The 20863-nt window shown below is 40.4% G+C and overlaps 1 protein-coding gene across 1 annotated transcript; it reads right to left on the bottom strand.

Moving 5' to 3' along the window:
* Window positions 1-281: 281 nt before the first annotated feature.
* On the bottom strand, window positions 282-20803 carry NME6 (NME/NM23 nucleoside diphosphate kinase 6). The gene is made up of 6 exons (XM_089655324.1): window positions 20683-20803; window positions 13617-13730; window positions 12791-12893; window positions 5341-5380; window positions 4202-4362; window positions 282-2214 (listed from the first exon to the last, which is right to left on the bottom strand). The coding sequence occupies exons 2-6, from the start codon at window positions 13728-13730 to the stop codon at window positions 2066-2068; spliced, it is 567 nt and encodes a 188-aa protein (XP_089511450.1). The 5' UTR covers window positions 20683-20803; the 3' UTR covers window positions 282-2065.
* Between the last annotated feature and the right edge of the window lie 60 nt (window positions 20804-20863).

Genomic DNA, 20863 nt, shown 5'->3' with positions numbered 1-20863 from the left:
AAAACCCACCTCTTCAGGGAAGCCTACCCCACCCCCTGCTAACTTGCCAACCTCCTCCACTCTTCCTACCACCCCATCCCCCACAGCTATCTCCTCCTGTGCCACCATCCCTCCCTCCTAGATTGTAAGCTCGAAAGAGCAGGGCCCTCGATCCCCTCATGTTTTGCATTGTATTGCTGTTGTTCTGTCACATGTTCTGTCCCCCTTTGTAATGTACAGCGCTGAGTGAACTATTGGTGCTTTATAAATACTGTATAATAATAATTTCCTATGAGCCATAGTCACTGGACTGTCATGAGAAAGCAAGAATATCTGTCTCTTTATTGTATCAAGTGTTATTTTCATGCAGTGATATACAAATGGAGGGCAGGGCTGACTTCATCTAATCAGCATGAACAGCAAAGCACATCAGAATGGTACACACAGATCTGGATCAACAAAACTCTACATAAACATATAACAACATAGTTAAGTTTAGATGTGAAGCCTGGGTTAGAGTGTTTTAAATGTACACAATTATTTTACAACAGTAACATGCCTGTAAGTTAAAGCAGTTGTAAAGGCTCAAGGCTTTTTACCTTCATGCATTCTATGCATGAAGGTAAAACACCTTCTGTGTGTAGCATCACCCTAATACTCACCTAAGCCCCCTCTCAATCCAGTGATGTGCACTGGAGTCTCGTCTGTCCCAGGACTCCCTCTTCTTATTGGCTGAGACAGAAGCAGAAGCCATTGGCTCCCACTGCTTTCAATCACAGCCAGTGAGCCAATGAGAAGAGAGAGGGAGTGGGGCCGAGCCATGGCTCCATGTGTGAATGGACACAAGAGGAGCAGTGGGTGCCCCCATAGCAAACTGCTTGCTGTGGTTGCACCCGACAGGAAGGAGGGACCAGGAAAGTCTGTGTGAGACCAGAAAAGAGGAGGATCCGGGCTGCTCTTTGCAAAACTACTACATACATCAGGTAAATATAGACATATTTTTTTTTCTATAAAAAATAAGCCTTTAGAATCACTTTACATGAGGACTCATTCTTGTTTTTTTTTTAAATCAAAATGAAACTATAAAAATAAATCAAACAAACAACACAGATAAATTTAATGTCAGATACTTTTCTGCATGGACATGGCATCAAAAGCCCCTGAGCTCAGAATAACTGTGTTCCAAGAGTTTAGACACATTCTAGCAAATGCTGCTGTATTGCATCACCCTCTGAATTTGTCTTCCATTCCTTGCAGTGGCCTATGGACAAGATTTTCATTTTGACGCCAGTCTGTGCTTGATGTGATCGCACATTGTATCCACATGTATTTCATTTTATAGTGCCAACTATATTAAATCCTAAACTATTCTTTGTTTGTCTCCTCTCAGTGACAGTTAATGAAATATAGTGGATGGTATTCAGAATTACTATAAAATGTTAGCAGAAATAATCAGGAGGCATACGATATAGTTTCCAACTTTTAATGATATGCATTTTCAAGCTCTATTCTCAAATAAATAAATATATATATATATATATATCTCTATCTTTGTGGGCTGCTCATCTTAACACTAGAATTTATAGTAAATATTGACAGTCCATGATTTCTATTGAAGCCAATGCATCTTCTCTTCCTGAAAGGCTACTGGGACCACGTAACTCATTATTTGAGAACGTAAGATGTAAGAGTTAAATGTAAACTGTACTTTAAAGACTGAACAAATATACTTGAACAATTTTCAGTGCAGTCTGATTAAGAATGTGCTGTCAATTTCAATCCGCAGGCATTTAGGAATCATTTACGTGCCAAGAAATTAAAAAAAAAATCACTTACAAAATGTAACAACGAGGGCGATCGGTGTAGCCTTTGTTCAAAAACAGTTGTGTACACCCCCAGAAATTCCTAAAATTACCGTATATGCGGTCACTTTAAGAAGAAAGTTCAGCTCAAAATTAATAAATATTCCATATATCCCTTCAAGATTTCTGCTTTTGTCTTTTTATTGGAAATACATCCCGAGAATAAGACCATTGGTGAAATATTGGCGGTTGTCCTTTCCACAGTGCACAGCCTCGTGATTCTGTCATTGTTGCACAAGCCGATGTTCCAATTTTTCCTGGTCATAGCATAAAGGCCCAGCTCTGTAAAGAGGCTCTTCTTCTTCATACCAGTGACTTACATTAAATTCAGGGAAGAAAAAGGAGATTTCACGACAGGCTGAGTCTGTGGAATCTAGAACGAAAGACCATTTAATCAATGAACAAATTAATAAAATAAATATTTACATTTAAAGTGGAACTTTAGTCAGAAAGAAAGTCCTGCTGGATCACTTCAGGTTGGCCCCTTTTGCAGATATAGCTATGTAAAACTTAAGTCCCTATGCGGTTTAAAATCCTGTAATACACTCTCTCACCCTGCTCTGCACATGCACAGTTTGCCCTCTACCTTTTGTCACTGTGCCAAAAATGTAGAGGTCGATCTGCTGACAGCTTAAAGATTTACTGCTGCTAAGGGACTCTGGGATTCAGCAAAATGGCAGCCTCCAGCAAGAAGAAACAGGAACAATGCTGGAGGCAATTTACAGCACACTCATTTTGGTAGCATAATAATGAGTGTGGAATGTACTTTATATTCCTTGTTATGGGTTGTTAATTATTTATGTCCTATTCTAATAATCTGTACAATCTTGAAGTTTGAAAACAGTTTTTAAAGAATCACATAAATGTACTTCCTGGAATTCTGTGACACATACAATGTCCTGTGAATATGCACTGATGTGTCAAAGAATTTAAAGATCCTGCCATCTGAGCTATGAAGGTGCTGAGGAGGAGGTTCAGAAGGTACAGTCAGTACAAGAATCACTGCTTACAGGCAGCAAGATACCATGAGTTTTATAGTCCTTAGATTTGCAATAATTTTGCTATATGTGCATTTATCTGGTTAGTTGGAGCAGTTCTTTACAATCCAAGTCAATAGACACACAGCTGAATATGACCGCTGAATGGATTGAAGTAGGCATTAAGGTATATTTTCTAAAGGCAAATAAACTGTGCACTCTGCAAGTGCAGTTGCACCCATTTTCCCCAGAGCTTAGTAACTGTACTAATTTCCATTACCAATCATGTGCAAGCAAACATTTTTTTTTTTTTTTCCTTTCACCCGATTAGGTATTCTTTGCAAAGTGAAGCTTTACCAAATTTATATTTACTAAGGAAAATGAGTGCAACTGTACTTGCCAAGTACACAGTCTATTTGCCCTTAGTAAATCAACTCCAATGTGTGTAGTGCTGGAAGGTGTCAGCTGTGGAAAGGAGATGAAAAAAAATCAAGTATACTTGGAAGACAATTACATATATATTTGAAAAAAAAAAAAACTTTTTAAAGTGGTAGTAAACTCCCACTGCACACTTGTACCTTGAGGTAAGCTTACAATAAAGCACTGTTTAGAAGATATTCAGTGTCTCTGCAGCCGGTGATGTCACCAGTGCATGCACTCTGAAGGAACGGCACACTCATGCTGTTCCTTTAGAGCTCTATGCTGTGACAGACTCCTGCACGCATGCGTGGGAGTGACGTCATCACGGCTCGGCCATTTAAGCGGCCAGAGCCTGCGAACACAGAAGGAAGACCGAGTAAAGATACAAGCCCTGTCAGCGGTGACAGCACGCTGCTGGAGGGCTTCATTCCAAGGCAAGCCTTTCATAATGTGCTATGACATTACCCTGCAGGGAGAAGATTTTACTACCACTTTAAGATAATTAGATACATGTTAATAAAACTGAAATATGGGTTAACTCTTTGCAACATAACAAATTTATTTATTTCAGGTACTTATATAGCGCCATCAATTTACGCAGCATTTTACACATATATATTGTACATTCACATCAGTCCCTAACCCTCAAGGGGCATACAATCTAAGGTCCCTAGCTTACATTCATACATACACATATTAGGGCCAATTTAGACAGGATACAATTAACCTACCAGCATGTCTTTGGAGTGTGGGAGGAAACCGGAGTACCCGGAGGAAACCCACGCAATCACAGGGAGAACATGCAAACTCCAGGCAGGTGGTGCCGTGGCTGGGATTCAAACCAACAACCCTAGTACTGCCAGGCGGGAGTGCTAACCATTTAGCCACTGTGCTGCACTCTGCACTATGACATGTCAATGACTAATTTATTTGTGTAACAGAACTTTGTTAGAAGGGCCTCACCTGATCCATGAGTGGTGTTACGGGTGTCAGTAAGTCCCAGCTCTCCCCGAACAGTTTCTGGAGCATCAATTCTTGCTCTAAAGACCTTTGTTGGACCCATAAGCCTCCTCCACAACTGGATAGCATCATCATGTGCTAGAATGTATGCCCGCATGGGGCCACTGCATATCAACCAAAAGAATCAGATGTTAATACTTTAATGTTCTTCATCAATCCGTTCAGCAGAAAACTATATACATGCTTGGTATTTTTGACTGAAATGAAAAATGAACACAATTATTACGCTACCTATAATTACAGTAAGTAACCTTTGGTGGGTACTCCTACTATTGTATTTAACACAGACAATCAATCATGTGGCTGTATCTTAATACATAGCATGTAGACATGGAAAGAGGTTCAGCTCTTGATCACTCAGATATTACAATGGAGATGTGTGATGTACATGACCATGAATTGATTGCTGATGCAGCAGTTCTGTTAGCAAAAATGAGGAAGGTCAGAGGGGAATGACCAGAGTTGTTCTAGCTGAGAAGTCCACAACTGCTCTAATAAGCGATCTCTATAGCGTTGGAGTGCAGAGGGGCATCTTTGATTGCACAACATCCTAAATATTAAAGTGTAAAGTTGTTAACTCATTTATGTTACTAGAAAGGAAACCAGATAAAACTGACCACTGTGTATATAATGTAATTAAAAATACATCCAAAAGGTTACTATACAAGAAAATTTCTTAAAGCACAACTATCATGTGCGCATCAAAACTAAGCTTAGTACACAGCTGAAAAGCAGGCACCCTACAGTGATGCGACATACCTTTAGTATTCCTGTCTACCCCCAGTGAATTACTGATGCAGTCCTGCTAGGATCGCATGCAAATAATGATTTTCTAAAGACAGTATTTGCACAGAGCCAGACAATGGGGTTGATTTACTAAAACTGGAGAGTGCAAAATCTGGTGCAGCTGTGCATGGCAGCTAATCAGCTTCTAACTTCAGCTTTTTCAATTAAGCTTTGACAAAAAAAAACAAAAAAAAAAAAAAAAAAAACTGGAAGCTGACTGGTTTCTATGCAGAGCTGCACCAGATTTGGTATTCTCCAGTTTCAGTAAATCAATAAGTAATGAATATGCGTTTTACCTGGACATGAATTCCACCAATCGTTGATAAAAGAATCGTCCTTAAAAAAAAATTAAAAAAAATAGAAATATAGGTTATGTACACAATATATTTATATATAATCTGATCAAGAATAAAGGACATTGGGCACATAGCATAAACAGAAACACAGCTACTGTCTTTATATTAATGGAGGCTTCTAGTCTAAATTAAAGTTGAACTTCAGGAATTTAGCCAACCAGCTGGCATGAGTTAAATTCAACAAAGTGCATATCACATCATGGACTTATCTCTTTAGTTTACATATGACAGTTTTATGGAGCACCAGAAGTAAAGCTATCCATACACTCCCAGAGCTCTGACAGGAAACTGCTTTCACAAAACACAGCATATCTGCCTGCCCCTCTGCTGCTCATTCATAGGTGCTTCTGATTTTGTGAATGGGTTCATATAGTGCTCTGTGATTGGGCAGGAGGGGAGAGGCGAGCACAGCAGCTGCATGTGACTCTGCAGAATTCCTGGAGTTCAGTTTTAAATGTTTTATGGTCCCATCAGTGACAGTGTAATCTCCTATTGTGGGAGTTTGGCTGCCTTGCATTTCAATGTATTTCAAGTTAACCCGAGAAAGAATTCAAAGTGAAAACAGGCATACTACCAAATACACATTTGTAACACATATACAGTTAGGTCCATATATATTTGGACACAGGCACAATTTTAGTTTTTTTCAGGTATTTACCAAAACATATGCAAGCTATAGTTACATAATGGATATGGGCTGAAAGTGCACACTCAGGTTTAATTTGAGGGTATGTATATCCAAATTGGTGGAAGGGTTTAGGAATTACAGCTCTTAAGAGTAGCCATCCCCCCTTTTTCAAGAGACCAAAAGTAATTGGACAATTGAATCAAAAGCTGTTTCATGGCCAGGTTTGGGCTACTCTGTTATTTCTTCATCAATTAAGCAGGTAAAAAGTCTGGAGTTGATTCTAAGTGTGGTATTTGCATTTGGAATCTATTGCAGTGAACCTACATCGTGTGTTCAAAGGAGCTGTCCATGCAAGTGAAACAGGCCATTGTAAGGCTTCAAAAACTAAACAAATCCATCAGAGAGATAGCAACAACATTAGAAGTGGCCAAATCAACAGTTTGGTACATTCTGAAGAAAGAATGGCGAGTTCAGCAACATAAAAAGGCATGGATGTCCACGGAAGACAACAGTGGTGGATGATCACAGGATCCTCTCTATAGTAAAGAAAAACCCATTTACAACATCCAGACAAGCAAAGAACACTCTCCAGGAGGTGGGCGTATCATTGTCAAAGTCTACAATCAAGAGAAGACTTCACGAGAGCAAATACAGAGGGTTCATCACAAGGTGCAAACCATTCATAAGCCTGAAAAATAGCTAGATTAGACTTTGCCGAAAAACATCTAAAAAAGCCAGACCAGTTCTGGAAAGGCATTCTTTGGACGGATGAAACTAAGATTAATCTGTACCAGAATGACGGGAAGAAAAAAGTGTGGAGAAGGCTTGGCACTGTTTATGATCCAAAGCACACAATGTCATCCGTAAAACATGGTGGAGGCAGTGTGATGGCATGGGCATGCATGGATTTCAGTGGCACTGGGTCATTGGTGTTTATTGATGATGTGACAGAAGCAGCAGGATGAATTCTGCAGTGTTTAGAGATATACTGTTAGCCCAGATTCAGCCAAATGCAGCAAAGTTGATTGGACAGCACTTCACAGTACAGATGGACAATGATCCAAAACACACTGCAAAAGCAACCCAGGAGCTTTTGAAGGAAAAGAAGTGGAATTGTCTGCAATGGCCAAGTTAATCATCTGATCTAAACCCAATTGAGCATGCATTTCCATTGCTGAAGGCAAAACTAAAGACAGAAAGACCCACAAACAAAGAACAACTGAAGACAGCTGTCGTTACAACCTGGCAAAGCATCAGAAAGGAGGAAACCCAGTCATTGGTAATGTCCATGGGTTCCAGACTTCAGGCAGTCATTGCCAGTAAAGGATTCTCAACAAAATATTAAAAATTAACATTTTATTTATGACTATATTCAATTGTCCAATTACATTTGAGTTCCTGAAAATGGAGGGACTGTGTATAAAAATGGTTGCAGTTCCTAAAATTTGTATTTGATATTTATGTTCAACCCCTTGAATTAAAGCTGAAAGTCTGCACTTTAAATTCGTTTGGTGGCATAAAGAGCCAAAAGTATGAAAATTGTGCCTGTGTCCAAATATATATGGACTTAACGGTATGTCGTATGTCTAGTGGTTAACCTGTCTAAGGATTTGTGGTTTTGTATAGCCATTCTTGTGATTCACACACCTTTGCCAAACTGCACAAGAAGATCACTCAAATACTCTTTGCTTCAGCTTTACTGCTTCCTGTCTCACCTCCCTGCTAAATGAACAGAGGCATTGATGCAAATGCATTATTTAGTGTGCAAGATGGTCTTCGAGAGGAGACACTGGAAGCAGAATTGCGGAACTAGGACATTAGTATTTTTTCTGTCTGGCTGTGTAGGGTGAGAGAGATGTGTAAATCACAAGACTGTATGTACAAATCCTTCAGCAAGTAAAAAAGTAAATCTAAATCAGAACTGTACATTTAGTGGTTTACCAGATATTCCACTTTACCCTAATATAATGCCATATACAGGGGCGGACTGACAACTCACAGGGCCCCCGGGCAATAGGGGATCATGGGGCCCCCGAGTCCTTGCCCAAACTCAAAAAAGCCTATGACAAAGGTACCAGTTTCCAAATGGTCAGTCCGCCCCTGGCCATATACGATCAACAGTAAGCACTTCCAGGTGACAGCAGGCCAGCTTGCATTTCTTCAAATGTGCCTTGGTAGCTCATAATAAAAGAATGTTCTATTATGCAATATCCCCCACCTATGGTTAAGGGCTCTGGCTACCAGCACCCCAGTGCTATTGTGGTGACACTCATAATAGTAATAAGAGGACAATCATAATAGTAAGGAGACACTAGTAAAGTACAGGAACATGGAGGTGGTGGGCCAGGGTAAGCATCTATTAGAGTGCCCTAGTATTAAAGGGCCAGAGGGAAGAGGACCTGGAAAAACAAAACAAATTTGTATGCTAGCACCTGAAGATGCCTACTTTTGAACACAAGTGGCAGTTTAATATGTTCTCTTCACACATTTAGTTTAAAAAAAAAAAAAAAAAAAAAAAAAACTACACTATGAAGTGACTATAGGTAGTAAATTACACATACCTCCAAGGTGTCTTTCATATACTGGTTGAAGAGCTGTGTTGACTCAATACACAAGTGGTTTCTGCATTCTGCTCTGCAGGTTGGGCCCTATAAATGTCTATGGGTATTTTAACTAGTTCATCTGTTTGAACACATGTGGTACATCCAAAGGGTGGTTAAAAACATTTTTTCATTTTTATCAGTGGGCTCGGGACCTATATGTAAAAGTAATAGAGTGACTGTAGAGACGTCCAATCATTTTAACATGACCAGGGAGTAGGGAGTGCTGCCCCCCACCTCCCATAGTGCCTCCTGGTGGTTTCTGGGCTCCTCCCATCTGTTCTCCAATGTCCTCTGCAGTACCACCAACCAGAAAAGCTCAGTTAAGGGCACTTGTGCTTCACCCGGCTAGAAAGCCAAGTACACAGCTGATGGAGCACAATCCTGTGCTCAGTCAGCTGGAACAGAGGGCAGGGGAGACACTAGGGGTGTAATAGACCCTTGATGTCTCCATAAAGAGTACATGTCACCTGCCCAATACTACCACATAGGGGCTTGTTAGCCCCCTTATGATAGCAATAAAGTTGAATGAAAAATGAGGTAAAAAATAAAATTAAATAAAAATAATACAAAAAATATTAGAAGCAATTCTGTCACTCTGCGCACACCCATGAAGGCAAATGCATACACAGGATGCATACATGTATGCAAATAGCAACTGCGACACGTGTTATGTATTACCAAGAATGTTGGGAATGAGAGCAAAAATTCTAGGGCCAATTTACTCTAAACTGATGAGCTGTAAGGGGAATTAAAGCATCGCCTATCGATATTTTTGTGTGCCATTTATTGGGCACACAGTTTTAAGGAATGACACATTTGGTAGCCATTAACTCTACACTACTTAATCTTTTTTGTGTACAAAAAAGTGGGGGTTAAATTATGCTTATGTGCAATAAAATTCATTTAATATAAAATGAAAATATTGTGAAATGTTGGCATTTACATTAAAAATATGACTGATTATGCCAAAACACTGTCTTTTATTAACCACTTGCCATCCGGCCGCTGTATATAAACGGCCGGACGATGGCTGTCCAGGGGCGGGTTGCCGTTCATAAATGGCGCCCGCCATTTTGGACTGTGTGCACTCCCTGGGAGCATGCAGCACCGCGATCCGGTGCCTGCTGCGTCCTCTGGACACAGTGCAACACCGATCATCATACGGGACCTCTGCTCTGATCAAGGTCCTGATCATGTGATCACTGATTGGCCAATCAGTGATCACATGCAGAGTAGTAAGCAAGGATGTCACTTCTGACATCATTGCTTACTACGTGTGAAATCTGTGAATGATCACAGAGTTCACATGGTACAAGGCTATTCACAACAGCCTTGTACCATGTGACAAGCTGTGACCAATCACAGCTCACACAGCATTTCTCAATGGCTGCAAGAATGCAGCCAGAGAGAAGGAGAAATTATTGCTTTTACAGCTAAGAAATTCATAAGGGTGCAGTGTTGCATGAACGTGCAATTGTCATTCAAAGTGTGATAGCGCTGAAAGCTGAAAATTGGCCTGGGTAGGAAGGGGGTAAAAGTGTCCAGACTTGAAGTGGTTAAAGGGTAGTGATCATATGAAGCCATTAATTATCACATAGTTGTTTGGCTCCTTTTTAAATCATAATAACAGAAATCACCCAACTGGCCCTGATCAAAAGATTACATATCCTGGAATGTTTGGCCTTGGTACAGACACACAAGGTGACAAATGTTAACATGGCAATTACTGTTGATTTCCCACATCTGTGACTTTTTAAAATTGCAATTAGTGTCTGCGTATGAATAGTCAATGAGATTGTTAGCTCTCACGTGGATGCACTGAGCAGGCTAGATACTGAGCCATGGGAAGAAGACAAGAACTGTAAAAAGACCTGCGTAACAAGGTAATGGTACTTTATAAAGATGGAGAAGGATATATAAAGATATCCAAAGCCTTTAATATGCCAGTCAGTACTGTTAAATCACTTGTTATGAAGTGGAAAATACAGGTATCTCTCATTGCCAAGGTCAGGTTGACCAAAAAAAAAAAAAAAAAGAAAAAAGAAGATTGTAGGCACATCTGCCAGAAGAATTGCTCAGGATACAAAGAAAAACCCAGAGGTAACCTCAGGAGAAATACAGGCTGCTCTGGAAAAGATTGTGTGGTTGTTTTTAAGGAGCACAATACTAGCATATGATACTTGAACAAAAATTAGATGCATGGCCGAAAGAAGCCAATGTCACAAAAAGGTCTGTTGAGGCATATCAAGGTGTTGTCGGAAATATTGCTCCCGGGCTTTTTTGTGGCTTTGGCACAGTAAAGGCTTATTTCTGGCAACTTGACCATACAGCTCATTTTTGTTCAATTGTCATATTGTGCTCCTTGAAACAACCACACCATCTTTTTTCCAGAGCAGCCTGTATTTCTCCTGAGGTTACTGTGGGAAAAACAAAATATTGCTCTAGAGAGGAAGTGGTTAACAACACTGCAGATGCAGGGACTGGAGTTATACTGGGCAGTGAGTGTACAATGGGGAGTGAGACATCTCTTGACAAAGAAACCATGGAGGCCAGTGTAATTGACACTGTTGAACAGTAGTAGAGTAATACAGAAGAATTGGAAAAGCCAAACATTCCATAAACAGGCAAATGGAAGGCTGCTTGAGTGGTAATATTTAGAAGACATCATTACTGTGGCTTACCAATGCAAATATTCTTAATTTACACTTTTATATAAAATAATCTGTCTGCATTCACTACATAACTAATAGCTTGCTGTGATTATACATTTATTTGCTGTAATCTGTTCAGCTAACAGACCACTTCAGTTGAAGATTTAGGATTCACGAACATTCTATTACAGGGTTTCTTAACCAGGGTTTTGCCGTTATACACTTTGGTGGCACATGAACAGTACATCTGGCCAATGGTTGCCTAAAAAGGGTGTTTTACTGAGTACAAGCAGGACACATTGATATCTGATGCTTCTGCTATAGTTGTGGCTCATGATGTCATCAGAAAGTGGTACGGCCAGCAGTGTGGGGTGGCAGTACTGCTATAGGTAAGTAATCATGGAGTTATTATATTGGTTCCACATTCGCCTAAGTTTCCTGATTCTGTGTCAGCTATTGAATTGTCTCCAATGTAAATGGTTAGCATATCCAGCATACACATTGCTATCCTCAAGCTTCAATACATTTAACATACCAGAAAATAAATTGTATGATTAGCACCTCTGGAGAAGGGATTTGACTGCAATAGAATTGCACTATATGTGACACTGTTTCTGTGAACAATCTGTACATGTATATTGTCTTCACCCACTGTACAGGGACCTACAGGATTTACACTTTGTTGATGTGATCTTGCTACTGCCATTTATAGCTTGAATATGAGAAAATAAATCTACTGACATTTAACACCTATATGTAAATTATGGATCATACTGTACAATTGTGGAATGATAACATTTATAGTACCCTTGGGCCACAGTTGTACCGCAAAAAATTGGTAGAGTTTGTTTTGCTTATACATTATCACATTTTTAATATAATATTTATTCTATTTCTACAAATATTTGTTATTATATCTACAGCTTGCTAATCACACTAATGTTCTATGAGCTGTAGATCAGAAAATTATTTCAGGGGTACCCCGAGATTTCAAACGTTTCCCAAGTTTAAAAAAAAAAAAAAAAAAAAAAAGAGTTGAGAAAGGCTGCTCTCATAATAATAATTAAAGTGGTTCTAAAGGCTGAAGGTTTTTTTACCTTCATGCATATCTGCAGTCCCCCGACAGCCCCCCTATTACTTGACTGAGCCTGGTCGCGATCCAACACTGTACACGAGAGCCTGGGTCTCTCTCTTCTCACTGGCTGAGACACAGCAGTGAGAGCCATTAGCTCCTGCTGCTACCAAAACACAGCCAGTGGGGAGGGAGCGGGGCGGGGCAGAGTCTTATGGAAAAAAAAACATGGTCGGCTCAGGAGCATGCACAAGCACCCGCAGAGCAAGCAGCTTGCTCTGGGTGCACTCGGCAGGAGGGAGGGGCCAGGAGCACCTGCAGGGGACCCAAGAATTGGGTCGGGGATCGAGGCTGCTCTGTGCAACACTATTGCACAAAGCAGGCAAGTATAACATGTTTGTTACTGTAATGTTTTATCCCCAGAAATAATAATCACCATTGTGTTCATGGTAGAAATTCTGTGAATCATCAACCCGCCATTTAAGTTCCTTGCTTCTTACAATGAGGAAATTGTTATTCAGTATCTTCTGATGTACAGCCTATTAGGAGTAATAGAAAAAAAAATAAGAAAATTCTGCTTCTAAGTCCAAAAGTATATGCAGTGTGTTTTTCAATATACACTGAAACATGGTTCCATTCTGTTCTATACACATAAGGAATAAAAATGTGTTTAGGACATTTGCAAGAAACCATCAGAAATGTTAAAAGGAAGTCTAGTAACTCCCTGAATTCATCAATGTGCTCTGTGAATTCTAACCGTGTGTTTAATATTCACAGCCAAAGGGTAAGGGTTCTAGAATGGCTGCTCCAAGTCACATTTGAACTGGGATGAAATAAAGGCCAAAGGATTATCAATAAAGGAGCGTGCAAAGATACCCTGGACTCCACAATTAGGCTAAATAACTTCAAGGTTCAGCTGCAACATGCCACAAACTAGTGTTTGAGTATGTTGCAGCTGGACCTATGAGTTATTTAACCTAATGCTGCAGTCCAGGGTATCTTTGTGCGCCCATTTATTGATAATCCAATTTGAAATATGAAACTGCCAGAACTGCAGTATTAGAAACACTGCAAGAGATTGTTATCAGCCTGCTATTTAATTTCAGTAAACGGTGACTGCGCACCCACTGGCAGCCGGATTGCTGCACAGGAAATGAAAGAAGCTAACGTATGCTAATTTATGGCAAACTTCTTTTTTTGTTTTGAAACTTTGCATGATTTTCTATCCAACAGTTATATGATTAGAAAACAAACCTGCTTACTTCACATATAATTGGATGGGCCACAGCATCAGGCTTAATGAGAGCTAAAGTGAGCTGAAGTGAGCGAGTCCAGCGCATTGTGTACATGATCCCATTTAGGAAGGAAGGCACCATCTGTGGAGATAAAATAAATACACATAGGGGGAGATTTATTAAACTGGAGCACTTAGAATCTGGTGCAGCTGTACGTGGTAGCCAATCAGCTTCTAACTTCAGCTTGTTCAATTAACCACTTACCCTCCGGAAGATTTACCCCCCTTCCTGACCAGGCCATTTTTTTAGATATGGCGCTGCGTTACTTTAACAATTGAGCGGTCATGTAATGCTGTACATAAATGAAATTTATGTCCTTTTTTCCCCCACAAATTTTTATTTATTACAGGTACTTATGTAGTGTGGTCAATTTACGCAGCGCTTTACATATATATTGTACATTCACATCACTTCCTAACCCTCAAGGGGCATACAATCTAAAGTCCCTAACTTACATTCATACATACACATACTAGGGCCAATTTAGACAGGATCCAATTAACCTACCAGCATGTCTATGGAGACAAATAGAGCTTTCTTTTGGTGGCATTTGATCACCTCTTCAGTTTTTACTTTTTGTGCTATAAAAGACGGACAATTTTGAAAAAAAAAACAACAATTTTTTATTTTCTGCTATAAAACATACCCAATAAAAAAAATTGTAAAATTCTAATTTCTTCGTAAGATTTAAGTCAAAATGTATTCTGCTACATATTTTTGGTAAAAAAAAAAAATCCCAATAATTGTATATTGATTAGTTTGTGCAAAAGTTACACACTAAAAAGGTACAAATACTGGAATTTTTAAAAACATTTTTAAATTAGTAATGGTGGCGATCAGCAACTTATATCAGGACTGCAATATTACAGTGGACATTTTTACACTGACATTTTGTGGGAACCAGTGACACTAATATATTGATCAGTACTTAAAATATACACTAATCACTTTACTAATGACACTGATTCGTAAGGGGTTAACATCTAGGGTGATCAAAGGTTTAAGTGTGTGCCTAGCTATGTGCTTGGTGTACACTGGGTGGTGCTTTTACTAGGTGAAGTGATGGATCGCGTTCTCAGCTCTGCAGAGACAGATCCATGACTCCCCGTCACAACAGAACTGTGCCTATGTAAACATAGACACAGCTTTGTTTTTACTCCCTGACCGGTGAGTAATTGGACTTGTAGATCAGTTTGTGCTGTGACATTTCACAGCAGAAGTGATCCTCCGATGGAAAGAATGCCACCCTGTAGAAGTAAACCTGCTATAGGGCGGATGTAAAGTGATTAAGCTTTGGCAATAAAACCTGGAAGCTGATTGGTTTCTATGCAGATTTGCACCAGATTCTGCACTCTGCAGTTTTAGTAAATAACCCCCACACTGTGCTAAGTACCTAGAATTAACACCATTAAACATTTGAAATGATTATTAAAGTATAGATAGAGCATGGAAAGATTAGAACCACTGCTTGCTTTTACTGCTATATGGAACCTCAATGGAGAGACTGTCGGTTTTTGTCCTGCTGACAATGGTTTTACCAGACAGAAAACCATCCAGCACCAGACCCTTGTGTTTCCTCTTTAGTTGGGAGTGCATGGCCCACGGTGATACTGTCAACAACCATTTGAAAAAGACACCAGCATTCAGCCAATACACCTTGCAATTTTAATCAAGTCTAATTGCAGAAGCCATGTACAAAAATAAAAGTCAAAATCAAATACCACTGACATTTTGGGGCCATCACCTTGAGAAAGGGGTCCTTTGTGGTCCTGAAATGTCAGTGGTATTTGTTATTGAATTTCTTTTTTTGTACATGGCTTCTGCAATGTGACCTTATAAAAACTGTGTGAAAGAAATATCTGACAGGGGCTTTAGCCTTCCCATATCCAGCTGTTGTAGAGTTCTCCTCACTCCCTGTGTAGTAAAATGTTATCAGCAGGACAGAAAGTGAGATGAAGAAAAATGAAGATGGATTTCAACCTTAATGGAAATGGCTGGCTACAAAGTTTTTTAAACAATGTTAGAGTGAGCCTGTCCCAAGTCTGCCCTCTTTAACATACAATACAAGAAGCACAGCCTTTAACTCTTTCTTGGAACACAGTGTTCAAATCTAGCTACAATTGTTAATGAAGATCTGCAATACAGACAGGGTTAAATAGGGCAAACACTGCTGCCCAGCCCCCTCATAAACAAATAGAATTACCTAAGTTTTCCTTGCTGGAGGGTTCGGAATAGAGCATTTAAAAAAGGTAAGCTGCAACTTTTTTTAAGTAATGCTATGTGAATTGGGACTTGTAACAAATATAAAGTAGGTCAGGGGTTAACATTTCGAGTCCAGACCTACTAGCCAGTCACAAAACTTACTCTCCACCAGTTGCCCCACCCGTTGCCCCACCCAACCTTGCCCAGGTCCGCCCCCTTAAAGCTTATGAAATTACAGTTTTCTTTAGAATAAAGAGTCCATTATAGTGATATGACATGTACACAGTAATGTATATCCCAGCTCCCCTGTACTCCATTATAGTGATATGACATGTACACAATAATGTATATCCCAGCTCCCCTGTACTCCATTATAGTGATATGACATGTATACAGTAATGTATATCCCAGCTCCCCTGTACTCCATTATAGTGATATGACATGTATACAGTAATGTATATCCCAGCTCTCCTGTACTCCATTATAGTGATATGACATGTATACAATAATGTATATCCCAGCTCCCCTGTACTCCATTATAGTGATATGACATGTATACAGTAATGTATATCCCAGCTCCCCTGTACCCCATTATAGTGATATGACATGTATACAGTAATGTATATCCCAGCTCCCCTGTACCCCATTATAGTGATATGACATGTATACAGTAATGTATATCCCAGCTCCCCTGTACTCCATTATAGTGATATGACATGTATACAGTAATGTATATCCCAGCCCCCCTGTACTCCATTATAGTGATATGACATGTATACAGTAATGTATATCCCAGCTCCGCTGTACTCCATTATAGCAATATGACATGTATACAGTAATGTATATCCCAGCTCCCCTGTACTCCATTATAGTGATATGACATGTATACAGTAATGTATATCCCAGCTCCCCTGTACCCCATTATAGTGATGTGATATGACATGTATACAATAATGTATATCCCAGCTCCCCTGTACTCCATTATAGTGATATGACATGTATACAATAATGTATATCCCAGCTCCCCTGTACTCCATTATAGTGATATGACATGTATACAGTAATGATTACTGCAGCGGTGGAGAGGGTGTCTCCTCTCAGCGGAGCCGAAGAAGCCGGAAACCGGAAGTTGTAAACCAGAACTCGGCTTCACAATGAGGCTTGGAGCGCAGGTGCAGTTGCTCCATGCTTCATCTGTGCTCGCTGCTTGCCACAGTGGAATTTCTCCTTGCATTTGGCGAGCGGGCAAGCGGCTTTTTCAAGCCCTGAAGTAGGCGTTATCCCAATTTGGCTGCAAAAGTGGAAATACACTTTAAAAAAGAAATAAAGTCAGAGATATTTACCTTAGCTCCAGCGGTCTGACACCTGTAAGGTCCATTGGTCCCATCTTCTCCCCAGCTTCTTCTGGTTACTTGTCTTTGGACATTTTGACTGACCAGTGTAGGATGATGTAACCTGTAGAAGTTCAGTCATCCCGAAACACAGTCACAGTCCCAAAAGGTATACTGAGCTACGCATGTGCAGCTTAGGACATTCTAAGAAAGACTTTGAGCAGGCAGGATGGTAGATTAATGTTATTGGAGAAGAGACATTGCATTTCTCATCTGCAATAAAGAACCCCTACCCCACTCACTGTTATTAAAAGAAAAGGAAGACCATAGTTCTATGTTAACCACTTCCAGGCTGCCCTATAGCAGTTTTACTTCTGCAGGGCGGCTGCTCTGCGCAAAATCACACGTGTGTGTATGTGTGTTTGCATTTCAGGGTAGGGGGCGTGTGCGCTGTCCTACCTGCCCTATCATTGGCTCCCGTAGGTTTCAATAATAGGGTCCCAGCCAGCGATTCATGGTTTGGACTCGGTGATTGGGGGAGCAGCTGACAGGAGAAAGATCTGTGAGTGTAAACAACACAGATTTCATCTCTCTGCAAACAGGGAGATAAAAGCCAGCATGTCACCTAGTAAAACACAACACAGTTAATCCTTGCATTTTTTTTTTTATTGGATATGTTTTATGGCAAAAAGTAAAAAATGTTTTGTTTTTTTTTTACATTTTCTGCTTGCAGGGATGGCATTTGGGGCTGGAGGGCTTTTGATTGATCAGCATTTTCACATGGATGGTGCTGACCAATCAGATGCCATACTGTCGTTGCTGCAAGGAGAAGAGAGAAAAACGCAGGGATTTCAAATCTCCAGACCTGTGAAGTGGATTTCTCTCCTCTCCTTGCAGCGATGACAGTACAGGCTAGACTGCATCTTATTAGTCTGCACTGTCCATGTGACGGTGCTGACCAATTAAAAGCCCTCTAGCCCGAACTGTCTTGCAGAGGAGAGAAAGCCACAGGGATTTCAGATACCGGCCGCTTTTTCTCCTACAGCTGAGAATATGGAGCATCTGTCAACGTAGTATACATCCCACTCGCTCACTCTCTGCACCGCACCTGTGTGAACTCGGGCTATGACAGCTTGGGTTCACACAGGAGCAGTGAGGAAATCGCATGCAATTTGGACAGGAATCACACTCCTGTTCAAATCACATGCTATTTTTGGTGGTGCAATTTGTATCCATACATTTTGTATTGATGCAAATCACACCGCAAAGTATCGGTAATCGGTATCGGCGAGTACTTGACCAAAAGTACCGGTACTTGTACTAGCCGATCAAAAAAACAGTATCAGTGTATACCCATCACGTAGCATTTACTTTCTGTAATTAATTTGCCTTTAGCCCAGGCATGCAGACTGGAGGGTGCGTTTAGCTGAGTAACCCCTCCTCTTCTGAAGACGCCTGGGATGTATGATATAATTTTGGCCTAGGCCAGAAACCAGGATGCAACTAAAGAAATGTAAAATAAATAAACAAATAATAAATAAATGCTATCAGCATAATAAGGGCTAAAATAGTTCATGTTAATTAAGTGAGTTTAGTTCCACATTAAAGTGTATGTAAGTCCGAACACTGCACTTCATATCCGCGTGTATGGTTGTCACTTCATCCCTTTAAAACTGAAAGCATATTAATTATACAGGTTCTGAGGCTAATTTAATGCAGATAAGGCTCCCGTAGGTTTATCCGCTTCCCCTCCACCCTATAGCAGAAATACTGTTTACAGGGCGGCATGGCTGCGCAAAATCATGTATATATACACACGTGTTTTGCATTTCCAGGTACGGGAGGTGCACACCACCATTGGCGGCTACAGCTGTCGATTACCGGGTCCTGGCCAGAGATTGCCAAGAAACAGTGACAAGGGGAGAGACCTGTGTGTAAACAACACAGGCCTCGCTCTCCTGCCAGCAGTAACATGCTGCTGTGTACTTCTCTGCACAGCAAAGATTAACTGTGCACAGCAGAGAAATACACAGCAGCATGTTTCCCTAGTAAAACACGCAACACAATGTAAAACAGCACACTGTTAACTCCTTCCTGCCCAGTGTCATTAGTACAGTATCAGTGCTTTTTATTCGCTCTGATCACTGTATAGGTGTCACTGGGGATGTCAGTGGCAGTTAGTCAGTCCCTCCCAGTGTCAGAAGGCCCACCGCAGTCCTGCTATAAGTCGCTGATCGCCTCCAGTAAAAAAAAAAGAAAATTCCAGTATATATACCGCCATTTGTAGATGCTATAACTGTCCTATAAACCAATTAATTTACATGTATTGGGATTTTTTTTTTTTTTTTTTAGCAAAGACATGTAGCTGAATACATTTTGGCCTAAATTTATGACAAAATTAATTTTTTAAATTTGTTTTATTGGATATGCTTTGTAGCAAAAAGTAAAAAAATACTGTTTTTTTTTTCAAAATTGTCGGGTTTTTTGTTTACCCTTCCTAGCGGTAATCCTGACTGTGACTCGGGGATAATTTACAGTACCAAAAGCGGTAACCCCTTGCCACGGGATTTCTCTGTAGTCCTTGTCCTGCGATCCCCCGATCCATCTTTCAGGATTCCTTGCCTGCGAGCATCGCTACGCAGGAGGGGCGGAACTGGCGGGAGATTCAATAAAGTAAAAACATGACACACACAATACATTGTAATCTGTATTACATTACTCTACCAAACCATTTCACCTAAATGTTGTCCCCAGTGCGTTGTCCTGTGCCCTGCCTGCACTTTTACCGTTCTTTCTGCATGGAAACTTGAGAACGTCCATGGCATCCAAAAAGCGTCCCTTTAGGTCAAAAGCGGTTTTCGACCAGCTAGAGAACAGCAATAATAAATCAGAATCACTTGCAGAACTGAGTGATTCGGGGGGAAATTCATCATCAAACACTGAAAGTGACAACAGTGACGATTCTGCGACTTTGCTCAGTGATGTGTGAACTTGGCGCTCTATTTCACATTTCAGTGTTTTTGGTTTGATTATATTATTGAACTACATTTATTATATTATTTTTTATAATTATTTATATTATAATTTCCTGTTTCATACTTTATCATACCCAGGACGTCTACTAGACTCGTTTGGACAGATTTCAGTGAGTTGTTCCTAAGAATTACAGACCTACAATATAAAATAAATTTCTATGCAAAACAATGTACCGCTTTGACATTCAAAAATATTGACATAATTAGACCGCCAGGGAGGTTAAAGCACAAAAAAAACCCGCAGAGGTGATCAAATACCACCAAAATAAAGCTGTATTTATGGTAAGAAAGGATGTAAATTTAATTTGGGTGCAGCTGTATGGAGGCTGTGTGAAGGAGTCCTTGTAGTAATCGCAGCCAGTCATTGATCAGGCAAGGTTCATCCACACACAGCTCAGCACCATTCATTCCTAGCAGCTGAGCACTCCTATGTACTATCGGTGCCTATGTCCTTGGAGCACTCACCCGTCACCCCTCCCGCACTCCTCCTCTATGGCAACTCTGGACGCCACAGCACGCCGCTTCCGGGTCACTTCACCCGCCTTCAAACAACCCCGAACACAATACTGACCGCCGGCTAGCTGTATTTATGTCTCCAAAAGAGAAGACATATTTCTGGGGTTCATAGCAAAAGGGTGATTCTGTA

The sequence above is a fragment of the Staurois parvus genome, unplaced genomic scaffold (genome assembly GCF_062004578.1).
Source record: "Staurois parvus isolate SC_StPar_1 unplaced genomic scaffold, SC_StPar_1.0 ptg000832l, whole genome shotgun sequence".
Taxonomy (NCBI): Eukaryota; Metazoa; Chordata; class Amphibia; order Anura; family Ranidae; genus Staurois; species Staurois parvus.
Note: the sequence above shows the minus strand (reverse complement) of the source record. Positions and strands in the feature narration are given on the sequence as shown.